General features: G+C 34.3%; 1 protein-coding gene across 45 annotated transcripts in view; it reads left to right on the top strand.

The window, feature by feature from the left end:
* The window catches only part of LOC120626775 (protein tramtrack, beta isoform), a 548,009-nt gene that overhangs the window by 35,838 nt on the left and 488,999 nt on the right, over positions 1–23,172 (top strand). Inside the window, exon 5 of one of the 45 annotated variants that reach the window (XM_039894484.1) lies at positions 15,445–18,569. The exons of 41 other annotated variants lie outside the window; for them this stretch is intronic. In XM_039894484.1, the coding sequence (XP_039750418.1) occupies positions 15,445–15,797 (353 nt within the window). In that variant the 3' untranslated portion in view covers positions 15,798–18,569. Of the gene's footprint in view, positions 1–383; positions 1,891–5,674; positions 5,995–8,095; positions 8,410–15,444; positions 18,570–23,172 lie in introns of those variants that run through there. 3 more of the 45 variants (XM_039894495.1, XM_039894492.1, XM_039894502.1) reach the window with 3 other exon arrangements.

Consider the following 23,172-nt stretch of genomic DNA (forward strand, 5'->3'; position numbering starts at 1 on the left):
TTTGACTCAAGATCATCAAAAAATTTAATTTTCGTCGTCATATTTTACACGAAGGGCCTGTTTTACCAACTTTTTAGTCGGATAGCTTATTCACAAATTCTGTCTTGACATCAAGTAAGATACTGACGAAAACGATTAACCTCTCCGACACTTGTCAGAAAGAGGTGAAACAGGCCCTAAGGCTATATATTCCATCACTACGTGGCCTACCTGAAGTTGGCCCTGTAACTGACAATATGACTTCTTAAACAAAGATCGGGTGCACTGTTGTTCCAATTTAGATCTAAAAACATATGTATTTTTGCGATAATCGTACACTAATTATTGTTGTTTAAGTCTTGAATACTGAATCTATTATTAAATACAACATAAACTTCTTTCAGAAGCATTCTTCCTTCCCTCGAGAGCGGGAAAGTCAGTGTTAATATTCCAATCAAACAAATTTTGGGTTAATAACCAATACCGGGAGAAACTGAACTGGGCTTGCCGCGACAAGGACACCAAGGGCTGTCTTTGCAGAGTTCAGACAACACTGGAAGGCCGTTTTATACGCGTCAAAGGTGGCCATAACCACAAGCCGAACTTCACGCCGTTCAACTTTGATGCACCTACGCCTGACAAACCAGTCAACGATTGGAATGCCTCTGTCAAAAGTACCTAGAGTAAGAAATCGGATAAGTGACTTTAGTGTAAGTCTTCAAGTTATCAAATATTCAATTGGCACCAAAGTGTAACCAAATTGATTGATTCGACATTCCATTTGAAATTGATTTAGATTGAATCCAATCAAAAAGACAATTTTTAGCTAATTCCAATGGACTACGATACGCGTCCACGGTGGCGTACGGCTGACCAATCTCAAGTCGCGTCTGTTTGACTAAGAGTGATGTGATTGGTCCTATGTAGAAAGACTGCGCGCTATCGCGACACCGATTGGACGCCCTAGTTAGGCTTTCGCTTTACTTTTACGCCTATGTGAAGTTCGTTAACTTAAAGATTTACAATTAGAGCCCAGACAGTCTGGGCAAGGTGGTTTTTCAGAATGCGAAATTTATTTATTAAAATTGAGAATTATGTACATACTCTCTGTAATCGTAATTGTTGTGACGCGATGGTGATTATTCTATTTGTAATCTAACAGAAATTGGATTTTATGTACGGCCTGTACATTAACCGCTACGGCAATTCAAATCGTTTCCACGTGGGTGGAAAATAGAGCGATCTCTTATTGCCAAACTTTGACGGAATTTATGCTAAACCCAAATATCTGTAAGACTGTGTAAGCGATTGCTTAGTTGCAAAATAGTAATCTATGTACCGCCAAAATACCGTTCTATGGTTGGATCAATGACCATTGGTCATTATTACCACTGGTTGTCCACATACAAATGCCAGCTAAAATTTTGTCCCCATTGCGAGCACCACAGTGTTTAGTCATTCATATTTTAGGTCTTTGAACACTCGTATTACTGTTTCACAACTGAAAGCGCCAAAATGGCGTAAATCTATTGAAGCCAAAAAACAAAGTGACAGCAGCCTGCCCACTGATAATAATAAATGTCAATGGGTCGGATTACTTTTCTTAATACAAAATAGTCGCAGAAAGATCGGTTCCTACGTGGTTACGTTTTGAATGTCATAGCGGGTTCAGTGTAAACGAGTGGCATCAGTGGCTGTGATGGGAACATGACAGGTAAACAGTTCTCAGATCTTGGATAGAAGCAGGCGCTTCTTTGCCATGATGTGCCCACTAAGCTTAATTTTCTATGACCAGCAAGCACGGTCCAAATCTGCATACTTATAGAATATTTTGTTAAATTCGGTTCCGTATTTTTTAGAGTTCCGTTCCATTTTCCAAAAGGTAAAACGGGACCATATCACTAAGGGTCCGCTATCCGTCCGTCTGTCTGTCTGTCTGTCAGTCTGTCAGTCTGTCTCCAAGATGTATAAACCGTGATAGTTACACAGTTGAAATTTTCACAGATGATGTACTTCTGTTGCAGCTATAACAAAAAAATACTAAAATACGGACGGGACATGTTTTTTTGCCGTTTTTATAGATATTGGTACGGAACTCTTCGTGTGCGAGTCCGACTCATAATTGGCCGGTTTCTATATCTAGAAAGCTGCCGGTGCCAATTATTATCACTTACTTGTGGTAATCGTCGTCAAAGTCCACCGACCCGCATTGGGGCAGCGTGCTGGGTCTTTTAAACCGTCGCTCCGGTGAGGGAAGAGGCCTATGCCAAGCTGTGGGACAGTAATAGGCTGCGGATGATAAATTGACAGACCAAGCAGATGGCCCACCTTAAACAGAGCAACACTTCGCAAGGTACGAGTATGTACAGAGCATGCCCCATAAAGTGCCGGAGTCAACGAACGTACCGTTCTTGCAGATTATAGATAATTAAGATGGTTTATTAAGAATTTGAACTATCATAGAGTATGTAGACTAAAATTATTTTAAGGATCATTTTCATAATTAGCCATTTTTTTTTGTGGCAGTAGATTTTTCATTTTAAAAATTATTTATTTTCTTCCTTCCAACTATTTATTATGTTTTATTTAAGTTACTCAATCAATTGACCACATTGTGGTGTTAGGATAGTTGATAAATTTTTCAACGTTGAAATCACGATATTTTTAAGATACGATTTATAATAATATGTGCAATGTCATCGTAGTTCAAGTCGCGATCAAGTTTGAATTTACAGCCACTTGCACCACTTGCAGTGATATTTTCAAGCCACTCGAGCAATCGATCAGAGTAATTTATACTTATAAACAAACGACTATCAGCGATTACTGTAAAAAGTGTACTTTATTGGTATGACCACTACTTTCGGTTTAAATTGAAATCACGCATTCCTTTAATTGTTAGTGTCTCTTAATTAAGGTTTTCAGCTTCTGTATGTTTCCGATTATATGTGTTTTAGATGTATGGGCATAACAGTAGTGAAAGTATCTCTTAGTTTATGGAAAATATTATATCATTCAATGAAAGAATCCAATCTAAAATGTAATAATTAAATACTCGTCTCATCTAAGTCATTTCAGATGTTATGTGAAAAAAGAGTTTCGAACATTATACAGTCACTGTTACTTTAATCATCGTACATTTTGAAGCAACTCGAGCAGGCAATCTATCTGATAAGACAAATAATTCTCATCTTGTGTTTTCACCATTGATTGAAAAGTAGAGTTACCCTAATCAGTAAATTATTCTTTCTTCTATCTAAAGATTATCCATACAAACAAACTACTACTATATAAATTTTTTTATAACTTCTCTTATTATGCAAATAAACTTTTTTATTACAATTAAGTGTGCGCCATGTTAAACATACACAGGTACATGCATCATACATGCACATTCGGCCTTTCCCTCTTTCAGTGGGACTCAGTTCTTTCCCGGGCACGCAACTCTATCTTTCCGGATATATATGCGTTTTTGTTTTAAGCAATTAAAATATCACTTGGTTTGACGGTGAAGGAGTACATCGTGAGGAAACCTGCATGCCTGAGAGGTCTCTATAACGTTATCGAAGGTAGTGAAGTCTACCAATCCGAACTTGAAACTGAGAGGGAGACCTGTGCCCTGTAGTGTAGGGCCGGTAATGGGCTGATAATATTGATCATGAAATCTCGTTAAAGGTGTTTCGTCAAATAATTTATTCATTCCACATTGATCTCAATTTTTTTTTGTGTACTAAGAATTTAAAAGGTTTAAATTACTGTGTGTTTTAACTAGGGATACCACTAGTTACTTGCCTTATAGTTAAAATATAAAAACCAAATATTATGTAAAGTACGTATTATATAACTAAGAATCTCTATGCTGAAGCATTCGTTAGGTGATAAGATAATAAATGTTAGTTATATCTCAAGATCTTACTAGTAATGGTAAAAATATCGCATGCATATTTCGTATTGACAAACGTTTTGATTTAGTGTATAGGTAACTTTTTCTTTGATTATTTTTTCGCTCTGAATTACGGGGGTCTGGGTTTTACTTTTGGGTCAAACATCGGTAGCAACAACGCGTATGTTCTATTGTACGTGTGATTATTAATAATATCATTGAAGCATCTAATACGTATTGAAGCAGTCTCTCTTCTGAAATTGTTTTACCAGCTATTTCTTGCTCATAATCTTTAAAATAGGAATAGTAATAATGTAATAACCATTATGTCAGTTTGTAAACAAAAAAAGTCCGAAGTAAACGTGAAGTTAATGTAAAATAATCTATATTCAAGAAGACAGAGACAAAAGGGACTTCAACTTGAAAGTCGCCAAAGGTCAGGTATATTTGTAAAAAGTGAACATTTGAATTCAATTAGCTGGCCCTTAAGAAATTCTGAATATAATATTAATTATACTAGATGCAAAGATATGAATTGTGTACTGTATCTGGTTCAATTTTATAAGTGGGCGAGCTTTTAAGCTGATTGTAAAATATTTCTTGTTAAAAATCTATAATTATGTTGAAATTAAAACAATATGTGCGCATGTTACATGACGATATGTACCTATACAAATCACTTTCAGGAATAGATGTAAGTATACATATACCTAATCATTTTTGGAAAATTCAGATTAAAACATTTCTCGCGGCTCCACTTGACTATCAGTTGGTAAATTCATAAAAAATCGAACACTGAGTTCATTAAGAGCCTGCATATATTTTGTATTATCAAAATAAAAGTATTTTTACAAATATGGTTTTATTTGATGCGATTTTTTTTGTCGAACTGTTATATCAAATACATGTTTGATGTGTAACAATATTTCAGCTTTGTGCCCAGTTGGCCCAAACAATAAACTCGAATAAAATGGAAGAACATTTCAGGAAGTTAGAAATTTACGATCAATAAATATTCTTTTGATTTGGCAATGGCAGATGGAAATTTGTACGCCACCGCGGAATTGGGCTGAACGCGCTGGTATGGCCTTGACTTCGCTATTGTGGACGCGGATTGGATGCTTCGGATTGCCCTTAGCTTTACAGACAAACCTACTTTTCATCTCTGCAAAGTACTTCCGTTAAATACCAACACGTGGCAACACAGGAATCGTAACAGTTGACTTCGATCTGGTAAATGACGATGCAGAACAAGACAAAGGCGCTTTCTGGGGTATTGTAGTTAATTAAACTACTATCTGTAATGAGCTTTTTTACGTAGGTACCTTCCTGAAACCTGAAATATCTAATCTCAACGATTAGCTTTGTCAGGAGGGTTGTCACTAGCGAAAGTCGAAGTCTCTTAAGGCTTATCGCGTTAATTATTAGCTTGCGAACTCTCATTTAGCATAGAAAAATTAAAAACAGAACTATGAAATGTATAAATAGTTTATAATTCATCACTTAGGTAAGTGCCTGCCTCATAACCGTTAGCGTGCAATCGTTCACAACCGTGAACTTACTCTTAAAATAGTTTCATTGTGGAAAAGGATAGTGCTATTTTTAGACTTGTGAATTTATTTTCGTGGAGGAGATTTGTGTACGACTGAATTGGCACCAACGGCTTTAGATAACATGTTTTATTATTAAATTATACAAAGTGTAATAGCATTTTATGTGATTAGACACGAGAATTCGCAGACTAATGAAATTAAGGAGAAATAGCATTGATTACCATCGCTAGTGAGTCGGTATTATGTGTTCTCATTACAGTTCATTGGGGTCAATCCCGGTTTGGCAACCCAATTCTGGTTATCGCTGGCAACAGGTTCCGCCGGTGTGGTCAGATCATCTGCGGCCGGGGAACTTGGAGGTGCATACAATCCGACCGTGGCTGCAAGTCCTACGCAATAACGCAGAACAACCATGTCATTGGTGTGGAGCATGTTCACACGTGTCACGATAAGAAGAATAACAGATATCGAAGAGAAAGGAAGATAAATAAATGTTATATAAAAGGGTTAACTAAAGTTGAATATGATGATATTTCTTTTGATACCTTTGTCTTGAGTAAGTGAATATGATAAATATATCAGAGAGTTCCACACTCAGATGTTTTATGTTTGAGGCCACGTATTCACTGGTATTCAGATGTGACAGATATACCTTCATGTTAAATGTTTCGAATATAGCACGTTGGTTCTTAATAAAACGTGAAAGTGATTTAAAGAAATTCGCTAATAACTGTAAATAATTTATTTTTGTATAAACAATCTATTAATCACTTTTTATTAAAGTTTTGTAATGAACAAATATAACTAAAAATTACCATATATAAATACACTAAGAGGTAAAGAAAATATTGTTTACAAATCAGACAAATAAGAAAAAAATAGACTTTATATAACACGGAGTTGCGTAAAAACGGTAATTTAAAGTGCCTATTTATTATAAATTACCGCTGGTAATAACATAATTACATTTTTAAGTCATCTCATATGTTAAATAAGACATATAAGTTAGAAATATGGTAATTCTATTGAAAAAGGCATTGCATAAATCTCATTATGGTTTCCAACCATTACTTTATATGACTTTATAATTGCATGACTTTATAATACCTACTGTACAACAGAAAAACTATCACTAATAGTGGGCTTTACCGCAACTATTTTTCATTGACGGTTTTAAACCAAGCAGGTTATGGCCACGCCTACGGACTTCTTGTAAACAGTCGACAAACAATTCTATTGCATTGACCAAGTAACAAACATGTCGGCGGTAACATGTATATTCTTATACATTGCCAAATACGTAAATGTTTGTGAATTATTTATTTACCCTAATTATTGGGTCTGATACACGTTGCTGTTTTATATCAAAAAAATAATAGATACGTAGGCTTAAATAAAATTTGCTATTGACAATTATGAAGTTTAATAGAATACAAATTTATATCACATTAAATACAACTTTGAGATACCTGCTTCGGCCGAGGCTTAAATAAGCATAGACACAAACAACATTTTTTTGTGATGTAATTGCTTGATATTAAAAAGTATTTATGTGATATGCCGATTACACTTCTTACTGGTTTAATATTGTTAGATTTAAGAAAACAAGCAATACGTAACGTTTAAAACTGAAATTTTAATATGTTATATTTTTGTTTTATATAAGGAACACTTTACTAAACTTGTGAAGAACTAACTGTGACGTATTGAATCTAGTCTTCATTTTATTATATTTTGAAAATCGTGTTTTCAATAAAGTTGTTTTTTTTCAATCGATTTATTTATTTGTTGTACACATAAACATAGCAGTATGTAATTATAAGTTAGTGTATATATACATATTATATTTGGTCAAATTATAAAATCGTCGTTATTAATCGTTATTTTTTAGAAACAGTTTGAGCAACTATTATACGTTTATAATTATAATATTTCGACCCGGTTAGGTTAGGTTAGGTTAGGTTAGTACATCGAGTATGTACTAACCTAACCTAACCGGGTCGTACATGCATCGTGGTCTTAAATAAAAAGAACTGCAAACGTGTATGTTTTTGACTACTTGCCGAATCGCATTGGTTTTTTTTTTATATAAATGCCACACCAAAGTATTGATGAACTGTTACGTACATTACAGACATTATTCTTAAGATGTATTAGATGCCCTGCAATACCTACACAATTTTAAGGACCAGGATTCAGTAACTCTTCTGACAGCTGCGAGTGGTAGGATAATGGTAGATTCGCCATAAACAGACTGACTAGACATTTTAAATGTGGTTATAAATTAGGTTTACTTGAAAGAAAATAATTTTGATGATAGCACAAAATGAAAAAAGCCCTTACGCCTTATACCTGTTACCTGTTTAAAATTGTAAGCTAGGTAGTGCATTAGTGTATGTATTAAGTGCGCACAAGGGTCAGGTTTTCGGGTCGAGCCAAAAAGTATAAAATTCGGTTTCTCTGTCAAGCGAGGGGCCCAGCAAAGTAATTAACGGGCAAACTCTCCGGTTGGGGGAGGCCATTCTTCCAGCAGTGGACTTCTAGAGGCAATTGATAAAGTTGCAAAGTAAGTGGATTAGGGGTGATACATATTTTTGGTCACGAATAAATAGCCTTTATAAAAATTAATATTTTTATTACGTAAGGTTCGTACAACGGTTATTAACGATTCAGTTTTCAGTTGCAGGCACAATCATACCAGTTCAGGAGGCACCTCCGACCCTGGGTCTGCCGTTTCCGTTCCCCTGTTTCCCGGGCCAGTTCCGATACTGCCTCAGCAAGCGGGGAAAACCGGCTATAGAAGTGGGCGCCCATAGATTCTGCTTTAACGGACGAGCTGCGAGTGGTAAAGTTTGGTGGCGCTGCTCAAGGAATCCCCGCTGCAGGGCTGCTGTGCACACCTTCGGATTGCGCGTCGTACAAATGAATAGTGCGCACACTTGCGGAGTTCGCGCCACACCTCTCCGACCCATGTTTTAAAAGCTCTCTAGTCTTTATTCAGTAACTCTTCTGACAGTTGATCTAACAAAACCTCGTTGATACAAATTTTATTCACACAATTTACATGCCTCCGCTAAAAATCTGCTACAATTGCGTTTAATTGGTCGATCAAGGACCACAACCACTCAAAAAATAAATGGAATAATGTTTGTTAAAAGCTTGTATCGCGGGTGTCTATTCAAGTTGTGTGTACTTCTAGCTCGGTTACCGTAATTTTTTTCACTGTGAATCTTTTAAGACAACAGTGTGCACAAATGTTGAAAACAATCTCATAATTATAATAAGTATTTTCATTAGTACTTTTTTGTTATTGTTCGGCCACTCAGACACAATTGCAATAGTAGACTACGGCCCCTGCTGTTCTCCATACCAAATCATTTCTACCGCGCATTTGCGATCTGTAGAACAATCTTCTATCTACTGTGTTTCTTCAAAACTACGATTTGGGGTTGTTCAAAGGACGAATAAACAGTGCTAGAGATGTTCATGGGCGGTTTGAAGTTATTAAAATCAATCCTATCTAAAATCTTTAAATAGTAGTGCTATCTTTTTTCTAGCATTCTGTGTTCACCCATCCCGGGTCTACTAACTTATTATTTGATATGTAGGTTTTGGATTAGATTGATCTTCGACATATGATACTTTAGGCGTAAGTCATGAGTCACGAGCTACGTAAATACAGTTGATGGGTCTACAATACATTTCTGACTCCCCCATAAAAAAAGGTCATCAGCATGAAATTAATAAAAATTTTATACTTTAGTTGAACACGTCTGTTTGACAACTTAATGGAAGAGTTACTGGTTCGGGCTGTTGAAAATTAAGTGTCAATTCCTTGTGTATTTTCTGGATTTTTCGAAATTGCCTCCTATGTCTTGAAGATTGAGTAAATATATAAACTTTCGAATTTTCTATATAGGATAGATATAAATCAGTCAGATTAAATAAAATCGAAGTATGCGCTCTCCAATAATATTAGTTATAAAAATTCAAAATAGTCACTGCACGTCGTGCACTTAATGACGTGTAAATCTTTTAATCTGGTTACCGTTCGTGGTATTTAAGTTCAAGTTAAGGTACCAATGGTTACGTGGACTAAACCACTGACGGTCTATCGTAAGGCTTTTTTAAAACAGGATTTTAGAACGAAAACGTTTTATTTTTAATTTGATATCTTGCTGCTTAAGCCTATCCGGGTTGAACATTCTGTGCACTCTACTTTTCTAGAGTCGCCCCACTGAAACGTAAGATAGTAATATTATATGTTCAATAGTTAATACAAACACTAGATAAATAAAAAAGATGTAATAATAAATGTATTCCATTTTTGGATTACTCAGAGATATAGATTACGTAACGTTAAAAATGATATATTTGGCAATTTCTAAAAATAATCAGATTCGGTGACACCGCCGGTGAAACATTAGTGTTGGCACAGGGTGTGATCTCAATGCAACTATTTTTTTGGCTGACGAGAAGAAAAATGAAACGAAAAGATTTTTGGATGGATGGATGAAAATATTGTTCGGTTCGGTATGAAAAATGTTTACGTGCCTTTCCACCGGCGGATTCCCATATTGATGCTTTGATGAGATTTACGCAGTTATTACATTATGCAGTAATAAAAAAACTGTAACTTTACATTACACCTACAGTAATGAGAATACTGTAATACCAATATTTCTTTGGTTGATACGTTTGCCAGTGAGGAATGGTTGCCAGAAGGATGTTTTTTCCTGCGACAGTTTTACTCGCGATTGGCCCAATCCTTACTCAGAAATATAATATATACTGATTGCATTATGATATATTTATTGACAATCAAAAATCTATTTACGTCAGTTTAAATAAATTAACAGCGTAAATAGTATGATGGGATTTACACACCATACATATTTTAGTAGAATATAATGTAATAACTGCGTAGATGCGTTTGCATATTAAAATGTATTATTATTCTCCAAAGAGATTATATATTACACATCTACGTTATACAAGTACACTAGTTTTACGTACATGGTCTGTGTTAAGTATACGAATCTTATATTTAGCGTATTAGCGAGACCGTTGGCAAAAATAACTTTAAAGGCTGATATTTGGCAAGTACGTTCGGTCAATGTGTTACGAAACTTTTCACTGGCAAAGTTTTCAACTTATATGATGCCCTAAGAAATTGTTTTCACGATTAAGGTTCTGAGTGCTGCTATATTTGAGATTGAATGAGCTTAAACTTTTTAATTTAATTACTATTACGTTTGTAGTTTTTTTTAAACGGAAAAAAAGATATGTAATACCTGCTTGAAATAATTTCGAAGTAAATGGTTGTCCGCTTTAAGGATTATAGAGATTTCGTTAAATGCGAATCCCAATGAAATTCTACATTTGCCTTTGGTTAAGCCCACTTAACTGTTTACTTAGGATGGCTAACACTATTCGGTGTAAAATAACAAACAGACGATATTTGCAAATCACCCCTTGCCTTGCTTTAGCTTAAGAATACAAATAATAATTTACAGTTAGAATAAGATTTAACATACACTTTTTAAGTTAAAAAATAAATTAAGCAACACAATATATAGAGAGCTGTTTAAAGAAACGACTATTTGATATTTTCTTATAATTTTTCGCCCAAGCTTCAAAAATAAAATATATTTAATTACTTCTGTTCTGAGGTCGTTTATCCTTGTTTTTAAACCCGATAGTAGGATATTATTCAATCAATATTAAAACCGCAACAGCGTACATGTGACGTTCGCAATTATTATGTATTCTGATTGGCCGAACCTATACTACTTGCCATTAGCTAAAATACGCAATCTGAGCGAAGATATCAAACATCCAGCCAAAATTTGCAATTGCGATAATCACAATAATATGATAATACCTCAAAATCAAGTGTCGCAGTAGCCGACTGTACATATGAAAAACATTTACACAATAAACGGTAAATTACCCATCAAAGATTCAAAAGGCCTTTTTTGCGCTTAACTATTTGGTCGCTTACCGTTTGAACTCCAACCTAATTGTAAAACAAGTCGAAATTAGGTTACTCTCCTTCAAAGCGTATGCTAAGTATAAAGATTCAGTATCATTTTCTCGGTACACAAATATGTACAAATTACCTCTAACAACTATATTACCTCGACAAAAATGTCGAAACTACCTCTAATGAAAATTTTAAGTATGTTTTGCTGAGTTATTTATTAAAAAATTAGATAATTTACTACATATTAGATTACTGTGTATCCTCCAAGTGAAGGCTAAATAAAAATATCAAATTTTAATTGAACTAATCCTAGAAATGAACAACCATTGCAAAAAAATACAAAAAAAATCTACGTTTCTTACTGGTTTAGAATCCGGTCATAGCACACTCTTAATAACATTTGTATACTATAAAGATAATACAAATATATCGCTCATGGTTCAAATAATAGTGAGTTCACACATCTCGCCAAATTGAGACTAAAGTGTGGGCCTATCTTAGATTTAATTCTTTGATTTGGTGCAATTGCGTCCGTCTTAATAGTTGGTATAGGTTGATTTTCTCGAAACTTGCTATAAAACTCAATTTTAGCCTATTAGTGCAATCAGTAAATTTGAACGATTGGGACTGTCGCATTCGAGTTTCGTAATACATAGACGAGCGCCCTAACCTCAAACTCCGTATTTGAAAATCTCGTTTTTCATAGTAAGTATTATAATATTAACAGTGACAAATATTTAAGGCCAGTATTTTTTTACAGTCTTTATGCTCGTAACGATGCATTTATAGAAAAGAGTATTTTTTGTATGTGATGACAAATGAGAATCGTCAAAAGTAGTTTTTACTCTTGCCTGCGTCTCAGTCTAGATCTTCCACGCGACGGTCCTAGATATAGTTCGTTGTACAAAGTGATAGTTCTCTTATGATAATAAGTATTTTTATATATTACTTTTACATATTTTTTTACAATTTTATTCGCGATTTGTATATAAAAATGATTGTTGGTAACGAGTTTCGGCTCTGTATGGTTGGGTTTCGGTTCGCGATCGCCTTCCCTTAGTACGAATTGCACACCTCGCAAACGTTGATTATTTTCGAGTTTAGAAACTCTTTAACGTGCAACAAACGGGCAGACCGATTGGACTTCAGTGTTGTTTTTTTTTTTTTTTTTTAAATTTTCAATTATTATTTTAAATATTATATAATTTTCGAAGAGAGTGTTGAAAATTGTAACTTTTAGGAATAGTAGCTGTTTTGCAGCCGGTGTACTACCTACTATATTTTTCCATTTAATCCATTTTTCGCAGTTCGGTAATATTTTACAGCCTTTTTATTGCGGCAAAATTTATACTCCACTGCTAAGTATATTGATGCGAAAACTACCTTCGATTGCGAGTTGTATATTGTCGTTCTAAGGGTATTGAATGATGTTTTGTTGTCGAGTTGCAAAGAAATGTTACAATCGAGTCATGTAATGTATACGATACGATGTTAAGGAGCTAATGTAACGAATTGTTAAGGATAGGAATCTGCATTTATTGAACAATTTACTTAATTATAATACTCAATGTATACGTTGTAGGTGTAAGATTTTGTTTTTTTAGTGAGATCTTTATTTTTTGTGAAACTTTTTTTATTAAGATTATTTTTTATTATTGCTTTAGTCAGTACTTAAATACCATATTTTATTAAAGATTCTATGTTATAGCTCTGGCTGTACTTACACAAAGATTTATTTTTGGAAACAATAGTTTATATTATGATAAATGATACCGCACAATGTTAACCATATTATGGGTTTACCAGTTTTTACCAATAAGATGTATACGATTATATTATTAAGTTAACCTTTAAAGTATTATTCTTGAAGTATTATTTTTTTATTGTGATAAGATATTTGATATTATTTTAGGGAAAGTATTAACTATGGATAAAGGTAGCTAAAGGCGAGAAACGCCGAAACGAGAATGTATACGCTGTGTAGTGAGTACTGGTAGTGAGAAAAGTTTTCTCTGTATAGGTACAAAGAAACGATTATATTGCGCTGATGTCAGATTACGCCTTTCATTTCCTACATTACCTTATCAAAAACTGTACTGGCGCCGCCTACGCTAATCAGACTTTAATCGAATTTTGTCGGTATAAATTATAAAATACTGATTTAATACTAAACTACGCAGGTTCCGAAAAAAAAAGGTTAAAAATAAAATCGGTGCATCCCGGCCGATCCGATTGTCGGTTTAAGATGGAACTTATAGAAACGTAAACTTGCACCGCACCGATTGTCGGTCGCATATAGAGTTCTCGTAGGTTCCATAATCGGACCGATAATTTTGCCGTAATATTTCCGACTTGTTTTTAACCGACAACTGTGTGCGTTTCAATATTGCAGTCAGTATGTGGTCACCGATTGTTAGACGTGAACAGTGACCCTGAATTTGTGTTGGCATCGTCAGATCAGATAATTTCGTCGTCTTTTATCACAGACATTTATTAGATTTACAATTCGTGTATTTTGCACATCACGGCTATATCTACAAATAACAGGAATGTTTTCAGGCGTTACCTCGTTCCTCCCTTTTTTATTTATCTCATCATTTCATTTCATTAAATCATTGATAGAAACTTGATGACGTGATTGGCGTTTTTTTTTGCTAAGTTGTCAAAAAACGCATTATATAACGCATAGACGACATTCTAATAGTTGTATAGTTAAAAAAAAACGAATATGAATATTCTGCGTACGCCTAAGTTGTATAGAAAATTAAACCATCTAGAATTTCTCTAATGTATCTAGAATTTGAGCCATCTAGATTTAGCTAAAGTAAAAGAATTGTTAGTTTTTCTCTCGAGAGAGCAGAGCAGTTGATTGTATTATCTGGTTTTAGCTGGACGTTTGATGTGATGTAATGGTTTTAGCTTCAAATTCAGTGTTTAGAAATCAAAACGAACTAAAAGGTACTATTTTGATTTACTATTTTCTTATTATTAACCGAAATTTACTTTCAAATTTAGTATCTTATCTTACAAACATTTCTAACACATTTTTTTTAACTCTTTAAGTTGCAATTTTATAATGATAAACGTTTTAAGTACAAAAGCCTGTGCTTATTCACTCACTCGTGTGTAAACTATGCGCACACTAGGTACGCGCGTTCTGATTTGATTGGACTAAAGTAAATCACGAGTTGCTGCGCAGATACATTTCTTTTAGGAATCTTTACTAATATTGCGAATGCGAATGTATGTTTGTTTCTTTGTGCTTCCTTCATGCCGCAACTAAGCTAAGTCTAAACAACCGATAGACTTGATTTTTGGCACAGAGCTAGTTGAAAGGACAGAGATTAACATAGGCTAAAAAACGGTTCCCAAGGGTTTTGTAAAAACTGTAACGGGTTATGAACGCGGACCAGCTACTTATGTATTTGAACAACTTCAGACCGATGATAAAAGTGCAAATTTGTGAGAAAAAAAATTGTCAGTAGGTACATCGACTGCTTTTCACATTACGTCACTTAACGTGTGAATAGCGATTTTTTGTAACAGTTTTTTATTTATCTCTTAGATATTTAAAGAGTATAGAAGTAGCATAGTAGTTAAACTACTGAGACGTGCGACGACGACGACGAAGAGGAAATATCTCAGAAATTTTAAAATGCCTAATGAGCCGACCTAAAAATTATTTACTGGAATTCAAAAGGTTCGTAACTTACTTATATGAAGACTATGCTTGAAGGAATTTTTTAGCCTTCGTAGACAAGTTTGTCATTGTAACAAATGTTTTTAAACATGTGCAACACCTGTAGGCTGTAACAACTCTCGTTACGAAAGTTTTTAGGCTATCCTCATTCTGACAATTTAGAAATCTCAACACTCTTGTATTGCGCAATGTGTAAAGTGATTTATGAAATAGGTTTTTAAATTTCTTACTCTACAATGTCACAATCAGGTAAGCATCGTAGCTACATACTAAACTTTCGTGTCGCGAGTAGGTAAGAGTTTTTTTTTCCAAATCATATAGCGGAGGTTGTGTATTGTTGCAGGATGGTTTTACATACGATCAGCTCGAGGAGGTCTACATTTAGTCGCAGACGGCCATATTTTTTACGAAGATGGCGGTTCCCACCCTCGACGTGTTACATGGAGGTGCGCTCGATCATATCAAAAGGCTGAGCGTTGTCAGGTCGCTTTATGTTTAAGGGATGGACGGTTAGTGTACTTCCGAGGGTCTCATAACCACCCAGCTACGTATAACCCAGCTAAGCACGAGTCTAGGAGGTTCGAGGTGGATCCTATGGGGAAGTATAAGATTGTTAAGAGTTGTGCCCCGCGCACTGTCATTGCTACTCCAGCTGTGTCGGTGCCGGCAGCACCTCACGCCGCCCTGTTCCTTTAGGCCTGGCGCGACCTCCTGGTGCGTGGTCTGTTGGATGGGAGGCATTGACTGCGTTCTTGGAGAGTCGTAAAAACACCTTTATGAAAGGTGCTCGATGGACTAAATGTTACTATAGACTTAAGTTGGAAACTGATTATCGCAGGATTTGTTTTGGATGTCTTAAGGTGAATTGCTTTAGGAGTTACGTCATACAAAATTAATCGTTCAATATACAATATTTCTTCAACTATTAAGAAAAAATATTAGCAATACAAGTAACATTTCAATAAGATCAAGTTAAAGTTACAAATGAAAGTGTTTTTTTACATCAGTATGGCGTAACTGTTATAAAATTTTCATTAAATTTTGTATTTCTGGAAGACTGCCTAAGTAGATCTTTGCTAACTCTCATTAATGTTTATTAACTTATATTTTATTTTTATAGTTATTTTGTATTTTTATTATTTTTACATACTTGTTACTAGAATTTAAGGCGTTCTTAGACTTTTTTAAATAGGACACGCTTCGTGGGTATACTATTTTTAATAATATATTTAGAAAAAAAAAACAATAATTAGATGTTTAGACGCCCTTCGGTCGCCTTGTACCAATTACGCCATAGTGGCTAAAACGTAATATTAGTGATTGGAACCATGGTCACAACTCGCGCCACGAAAGTTGAACTTTTGTCGTAAATTCCTGCCTGGAGCAGCGTGACTGGTTTAACCTCTGAAGCCCAATATCCATGAAAGTGAGGATTTGTTGGAAAATAATAGTTCGATCATGTTCAGAGGTCCTTCGACTTTCGTGCCAGAATTGTCCCAAAATGTATTGTATTTATAATCTATGTACCATTTGTGTGCAATATTCTCTTACCAAAAAAAAAAATGTTTAGAAGATATGTATACAAAATATAGCTTTAATGATAGCGTAGCCGTCTTGTTGATGCTTTTTTACAAAATTCTATTGACCGCGGCGTAGAGAGCGGCAGACTGATAGACAATGTTATATTATAATAATCCAATATTTATTATTTGTATTTATATGTAGACTGGGTAGTACTGTTATTAGGGATGCAGCGATAAGTCCAAAGGTTTTTTGTTTAACAAATTAATCGATTTTTTCTTGCCACGTATAGCTGGATTAAACCTTCAAGGCGTAGTAAGTTCTATGACCTCAGCCGTGCTTTTAGTCAGGCTTTCATATGACTGTTAAAAAAATGTATAGTTACATCACTAATAATAAGTATACTTATTATTTTAACATAGTTTTCATTGGTTCGAAGACTTAACTATAATAAACTATATCAGGTGCATAACACGATTTTTTTTCGTTATTTCGACTCAGCTACTTGGCTCATGGTTAAGAGGTGAGCACACGTTAGTAGGTCGAAACAAATGTACCTGACATAGTTACACAAAATAAATGAAATGCCTTAAGATAACGTAACTTTTGATTATTGCAATTGGATAACGTTAAATTTACTGTCTGCGCAGCTAAGCCGGTAAATTAGTAGTTATTTAAAAAATACGTCACTTAACGTAACTTTAAAATTACGTCAGTCTTCAAAATATCCTGTGATTTGTTCTTACATTACTTTTTTTGGCGTACCTGACACAGATCGCGCTTTAATTATAGCCTCCTATGTAATTATTTTTCTTGCTTATGTGTGGTCTATAATAGAGTGCTTACTTTATGTACTCGTAAGAGTCTTGACTTTCGATAAAATAAGTAGATATTTTTATATGTATTGTTAACTAGGGTCGCTACCCTTTAGTTGCAATGGCAGGGCAACTTTTTACAACTTAAATTGGTTTACATTTGACACTTTTGATTTAAAGAACTAAAGAAATGTAAGCAAATCTAATTGTATTTTAATTTTCTACAATGCCTGAAAGAATGCTTGTGAATATTATTAACTCCTAATAAGAATCATTGAATGAGAGTCGCTGTAAGTTATCGAAACCCGGCAATCGAATTAAAGCAGCGTGATCGATTTTAAAATGTTGTCGTTGGAAAAGAGCAACTACTGAGTTCCTTGTTGGCTTTTTCTCAGTAGAATCTGCCTTACTAACCGGAGGTTGAGAGTTCTTAAATAGGCCTACTTGAAAGAAATTAATTTTGGTCAGTCTGAGTTCTATTTTCCTCGTTAGTCTACCTAACCAAAAGAGGCTTGTGCAGAATCTAAGGCCATTGGTAAGGCGGATCACGATGGTGATCATCAACGTAATCCAATGCAATTCCAGCTATCAAAAGCTGCGTGATCTCGGCACTGTAGATCTAATGTAAACCAGCTTAAAAAATATATAAACGAGCAATAGTTTTTATATTAGAGACTTATATACGAGTTACGTAGATACTACTGTACTGATAGAGTGACCTCTTTTTCTTGCTTTAATGTTGTACTCCAAGTATGAATTCCATAATTTTGTATGTATTTTTATTAATATAAAATACTTGCAGTTGCGAAAGGTGCTCCGCTGCACAGATAATATAACTAAACTAAATTGACTGGAATGATATCGCAGTGCGGTCTGCTGAAAAGTCCCAACTAATATTATTAATGCGAAAGTGAGATTTATGCTCGTCGTAAATTCATGTTCTAATTAATTTAAAACCATGTGAATAATGAGAGTAACAAAGGTACTTTTTATCTGAGCAACACTAACTGTTATACTTTTCAGTCAATTTAATTGAGCGTTTTATAATTCCGATTAAGCACCACTGTATACCAAAGATATTTAAATTAATGTTCTCTAATCATTATTTTGTTAAATAAAGCATAAGTATGTATATTTGATGGCATCTACTTTTTGAAAATAATTAAGTGAAATGGGTGGTGGATCTGCGTTGCTTGTTGCAGTTTTACGGTTCTCCTCCTTCTCCTTAGCTTGCATTACTCTTTGTAGCATTAATGAAGGCGAAATATAACAGTAAAAATTTTGAAAAAAAACTTCTTTAATCACAGTTTGCGATGAAAAAATAGTTGTGCCCTGTCTATACGAGTCTTCAGTTTCGTCCGGCATCGCTCGGATATTATAGTCAAGCGCTGGCCGCCATGCTTCTTTTCATTACGTTGACTCTTTTCCGATAGTCAGAAGTAAGGAAGTTCGTTCCTGACGAGAGTTCTCCAACTGCACACATTTTTATTAGAATATGTTTAAATGTCAGTAATTCTAGGCATAAGGGGAGTGTAGAGTGGTAAAAAGACTCCGAAGTCTGTAACAGGCAATTAATATGTCCGGGATTATTTTATTAAAAATATTCTTTGGTTTTATATAGATAATTATAATATTATGAAGTGTTTATGTGCATTTAATGTGGCAATAATTATTTTTGTTTTATAATTTATAAATGAATGGTGTTCATAATTTCTTATTTTTAATTTAAATCAGCTGCATTAAATCTAAGTCAGTAATCTTTAGATTTGGTTTTAATTTGATGTGGAGAGTAAGCAAAACTGTTATATATAACATAAGCAATGAAAGTTAAGGAATGTTTTTCTAATTTCAAACAAATTTGAAAGCTTGAACTTTTCTGAGAGATACATTGAAGACATTAAAAACTGAAATTATATTTATTTAGTTTGGCCTTAAATAACGATAAGTTTATTAAAATCGTAGAATCTGGGCTATTCATTTATTTATTATCAAGTTTAAATTATCTCTAATATCTACCTTACAGTAAAATTCTATTAAATTACATACGCAATATATTTTTACTGCAAGGTTACATTGTATCGTATCATACGAATATACGAGACGTATAAAAATCATTTACTTCTATAATTAATAAACCCAAGTGCTTTGAAAAACATTTATTTAAAAAAAGATAAGTATATTTTACGAAACATCTACTTTAAATAATGTCGTAAGAAGTAACCGTTGATTTTCATAATGAGGACTTTGAAGCTTTGAAGGCTGAAAAAAGTACGTCCTTACTTAAATGTTAATAAAAATAAAAAAGAGTTTGCGAAACAGGCGCCTTTGAATGCTGAAGCCATAAACATATTATAATAAAAATTGCGAAGAAAGAAGAAAAAACTACCTGAAACGTTGCATTGCAAAATAGCTAAGTGGAAATGTTTTTACCTACACGATTAAGTAATGATTCTCTGCAACATCTTTTAAAGCCTGATTTACTTTGGTGCTCACAGGTGTAAATCAGGCTTTAAAAAAGTTTTTTTGTAGCTAGTGTAAAACACAGATTACCGAGTGGCACTTGACTCGCCACTGGCCTATTAAAAACACAGTCAATATCCGTTGGACTCGAGTCCATAGATGTCCAGTGTATCTTTAAAACTACCGCTGTCATGCATCTGTCAGTCACAGGCTCATAGCAGGGTAATATTAAATAGTACAAATCGGTTTCGGGTTCATATATTGTTTCGTATAATAATTATACAAGCCTGAACTCATTAAAAGTCTAAATATAGCCGCTAAGATCTAAAAAAATTACCTATCTCGAAAAGTTTCAGATGTTAATGGTAGGTGTTTTGGCTCTTCAGGTAAGGTACTACCACAATTGCGAGTCGTATCTTATTTCGTTAGTAAAAAGTTTCTTATTTTCATTTATTATGATTTTAATAAGGTTCATTTTGGTAGCTGGTTTCTATTCTTTACAAAATAAACAATAATTGAATATTGACCATATTCAATTATTGTTAAGTTATGACGCGGTGATATGAAATAATCCTTAGTTACCTAGACAAACAGAGGGGGTTGTAATTAATAGTCTTCTGCAAACACAAACACGTGGCGGCAGCGACTCTCTAAAAGTTATGTCAGGAAATGTATGATGTACATCATAATGTCATACTATCACTGCTATGTTCTGCTGCTTACTTTTCAACTTCTGAACACTGAACCGTTGCTGCTGCCGATGAGCGTATTGTTTTAACCAAGTTTCATCAAAGCGGAGAGAGAAATGATTGGAAGGAACTGAGGTAATACGTTCTCGTCTGAGAAATATGAAAAATCTCTTCTGCACCTAAATTGTTGCCACTGAACCTTTGCGGAAAAGTTGAATGTAAGGATAAAGAGAAACATCACAAAGTGTAACTTTCGGTCACCGTTTTTTTAAATCAATTCCCATCAGTTTTCGACATATATTTGGTAGGTATAAAAATTGACTTGTTTAATTTTACATGTTTAACTTCTTTTCCATTGCTACCCTGCACAGTATTGCCGCCTTCGGGAAGCAATTGCATGGTCCATGATGAAGATCAACTGTTGAAGATGTCCGGTTTCTGGTACAAGTTGGACGCGTGCTACAGGACGAAACGGAGATGGATCTGCGCGAGAGGCTGTGGAGCGAGGATACATACGATCGGGAAGAAGTTAGTGTTCACAGAATTGCGGCATCGATGTAGGAATAAAAGCAACCATACTGTATAGTATGATTAACTCTTTTTTATGAACAGGATTTTTTTGCTCAGCGTACAGACATAAATAGTAATTATTTGGATACTTTGTTGAATGGAGTTAAACATTGGTTTTGAATTCCAAAATATGTGTCGTAAAACATATTATGTTGTCCATTTAGGAGCGTTTATACGGATTATACCAATTCCATGATTTTACGGTTGATCGCTGAAAAAGCTGAAGAATCATTTGTATTTTTAATTTTTGATTCCGAGGGTACAAATGTTATACCAAAGGTATTATTATCTCTATCGGTCGTGTAGCAATGATTTTTTTGTAGTTACGCGAGTTAAGAAATTTGAATGCCACAAAATGCTGAAAAAATAAAATTTCAATGAACATGTAATAAATTAAGAATCTGAAACGAGAACGGTTTCCAAAGATTTATCAGCACACATTTCCGGAAATTCTGAACAGTGCCTAGCTATTATTTTTATTCACTTGTAATGCAATGGCCGGGGGCCTTGTCCTCATAACTATTATACCTAATTAGTAGCTTGATATGTTCGTTACGGTCACGTTATCTTACTTATTGTTTTTTGTGTTTCGATTGTTTTGGCTTCATCATTTACTACTACAAATTGAGGTTATCAAACGTCATAAATACAGTGCCTAAGCCAGTATTGGCTTGGTGTAGTAGCGTCTCAAAGTATAATGTCTCATTATCGTGTCGAACGATGGACGGTTTGACATTGGCTTTTGCCACTTGTTACCAGTGGTTATCTGTGAATCTTTTGATATCACTGACCTAAATATACTACTACGCTCGGACGGTTTACCGATGCTGCGGTTTCTGGTGTAGGGTCGCCCCGCCAGCAGCTGGGAAACTACGAGCAAATTTTAAAGTTCATTTTATTCAAATCAATTTAACACATAGATCTTCTAGTGAATCTGTGATAAGTGCCATCTCAAAGCTCAATTTTTATTGTTATGCTGTTTTAAACAGCACACAATAAATCGTTATTTATAGTTTTAATTGTAAAGTTATTAATTAGTTATTTCCACTGTTTACTAATTTCCGATGATCACACGACATTGGTGCCTATTCTGCTGTACATTAAATTGACTAGACTAAGATAGTGATATCCTTTTTCAAAGACATAGTGGTATTAAGACAAATAAATTTTGTTTCGTCAATATTCGCGTACAACAAAATTGATTCCATTGCATCTTCATCCTCTTGTCCTTAACCCATGCAGGGTCGGCACTACATGTCTTCTTCCACTGATATCGGCTGTCAAATCACTGTGTCTATAGCAGATTGAATTGCTATCTTTATCTACGCAGAGAAGTAAAAAAAGGATAAGGATATATTGATTATTGTTAATTACGGGCTTTAATTGACACTAGTATATAAGTGTAAATTACTGTATATTTTTTTAAAAACACGTCATGATACTTATCGAAGCTTTAATCGACCATATAGTGATGTTGTATAGTATTTACTTATTTCTTTACTTTAAGGTAAAGTGACTTTGATGTCAGCATTACATCTTGATCGTAAATCAATAATGTGTTATCATGGTCAATTGTTTTTTTAATTTCTGCGTGAGTAGTGCTTTCCTGAGTAAAGATTAACTATCATGGAATTAATCTTATGCTAAGCCAATAATTGGTCAGCATTATACGATTCACAATTCGTATACTTGAATATTATCCAACGAGATGCTAGATTCATTGGTTAGGTTAATGCTTTATGGGATTTCTATTAGCAAGAACTAGAGCTAGATACAAACACTTAATTTGGCTAAACACGAAGCTAAATTAAACAAGGAATTGTACATCCGGATCCACATTAAAGTGTCTTATTTTATCTTGATTCATCTAAACGCGATCCGGGCTGTTTTTTATAACAGGTGTGAATGCCTCTCCGTAGCCTAAAGTCTTAATAAATCTCAACGCAGATATGGATCACACTACGATATAAAATGCCACTAATATGAATCCAGTTACTCACTCATTATTTCCTTGAT

Source organism: Pararge aegeria, chromosome 10, assembly GCF_905163445.1.
Source record: "Pararge aegeria chromosome 10, ilParAegt1.1, whole genome shotgun sequence".
NCBI classification, from domain to species: Eukaryota; Metazoa; Arthropoda; class Insecta; order Lepidoptera; family Nymphalidae; genus Pararge; species Pararge aegeria.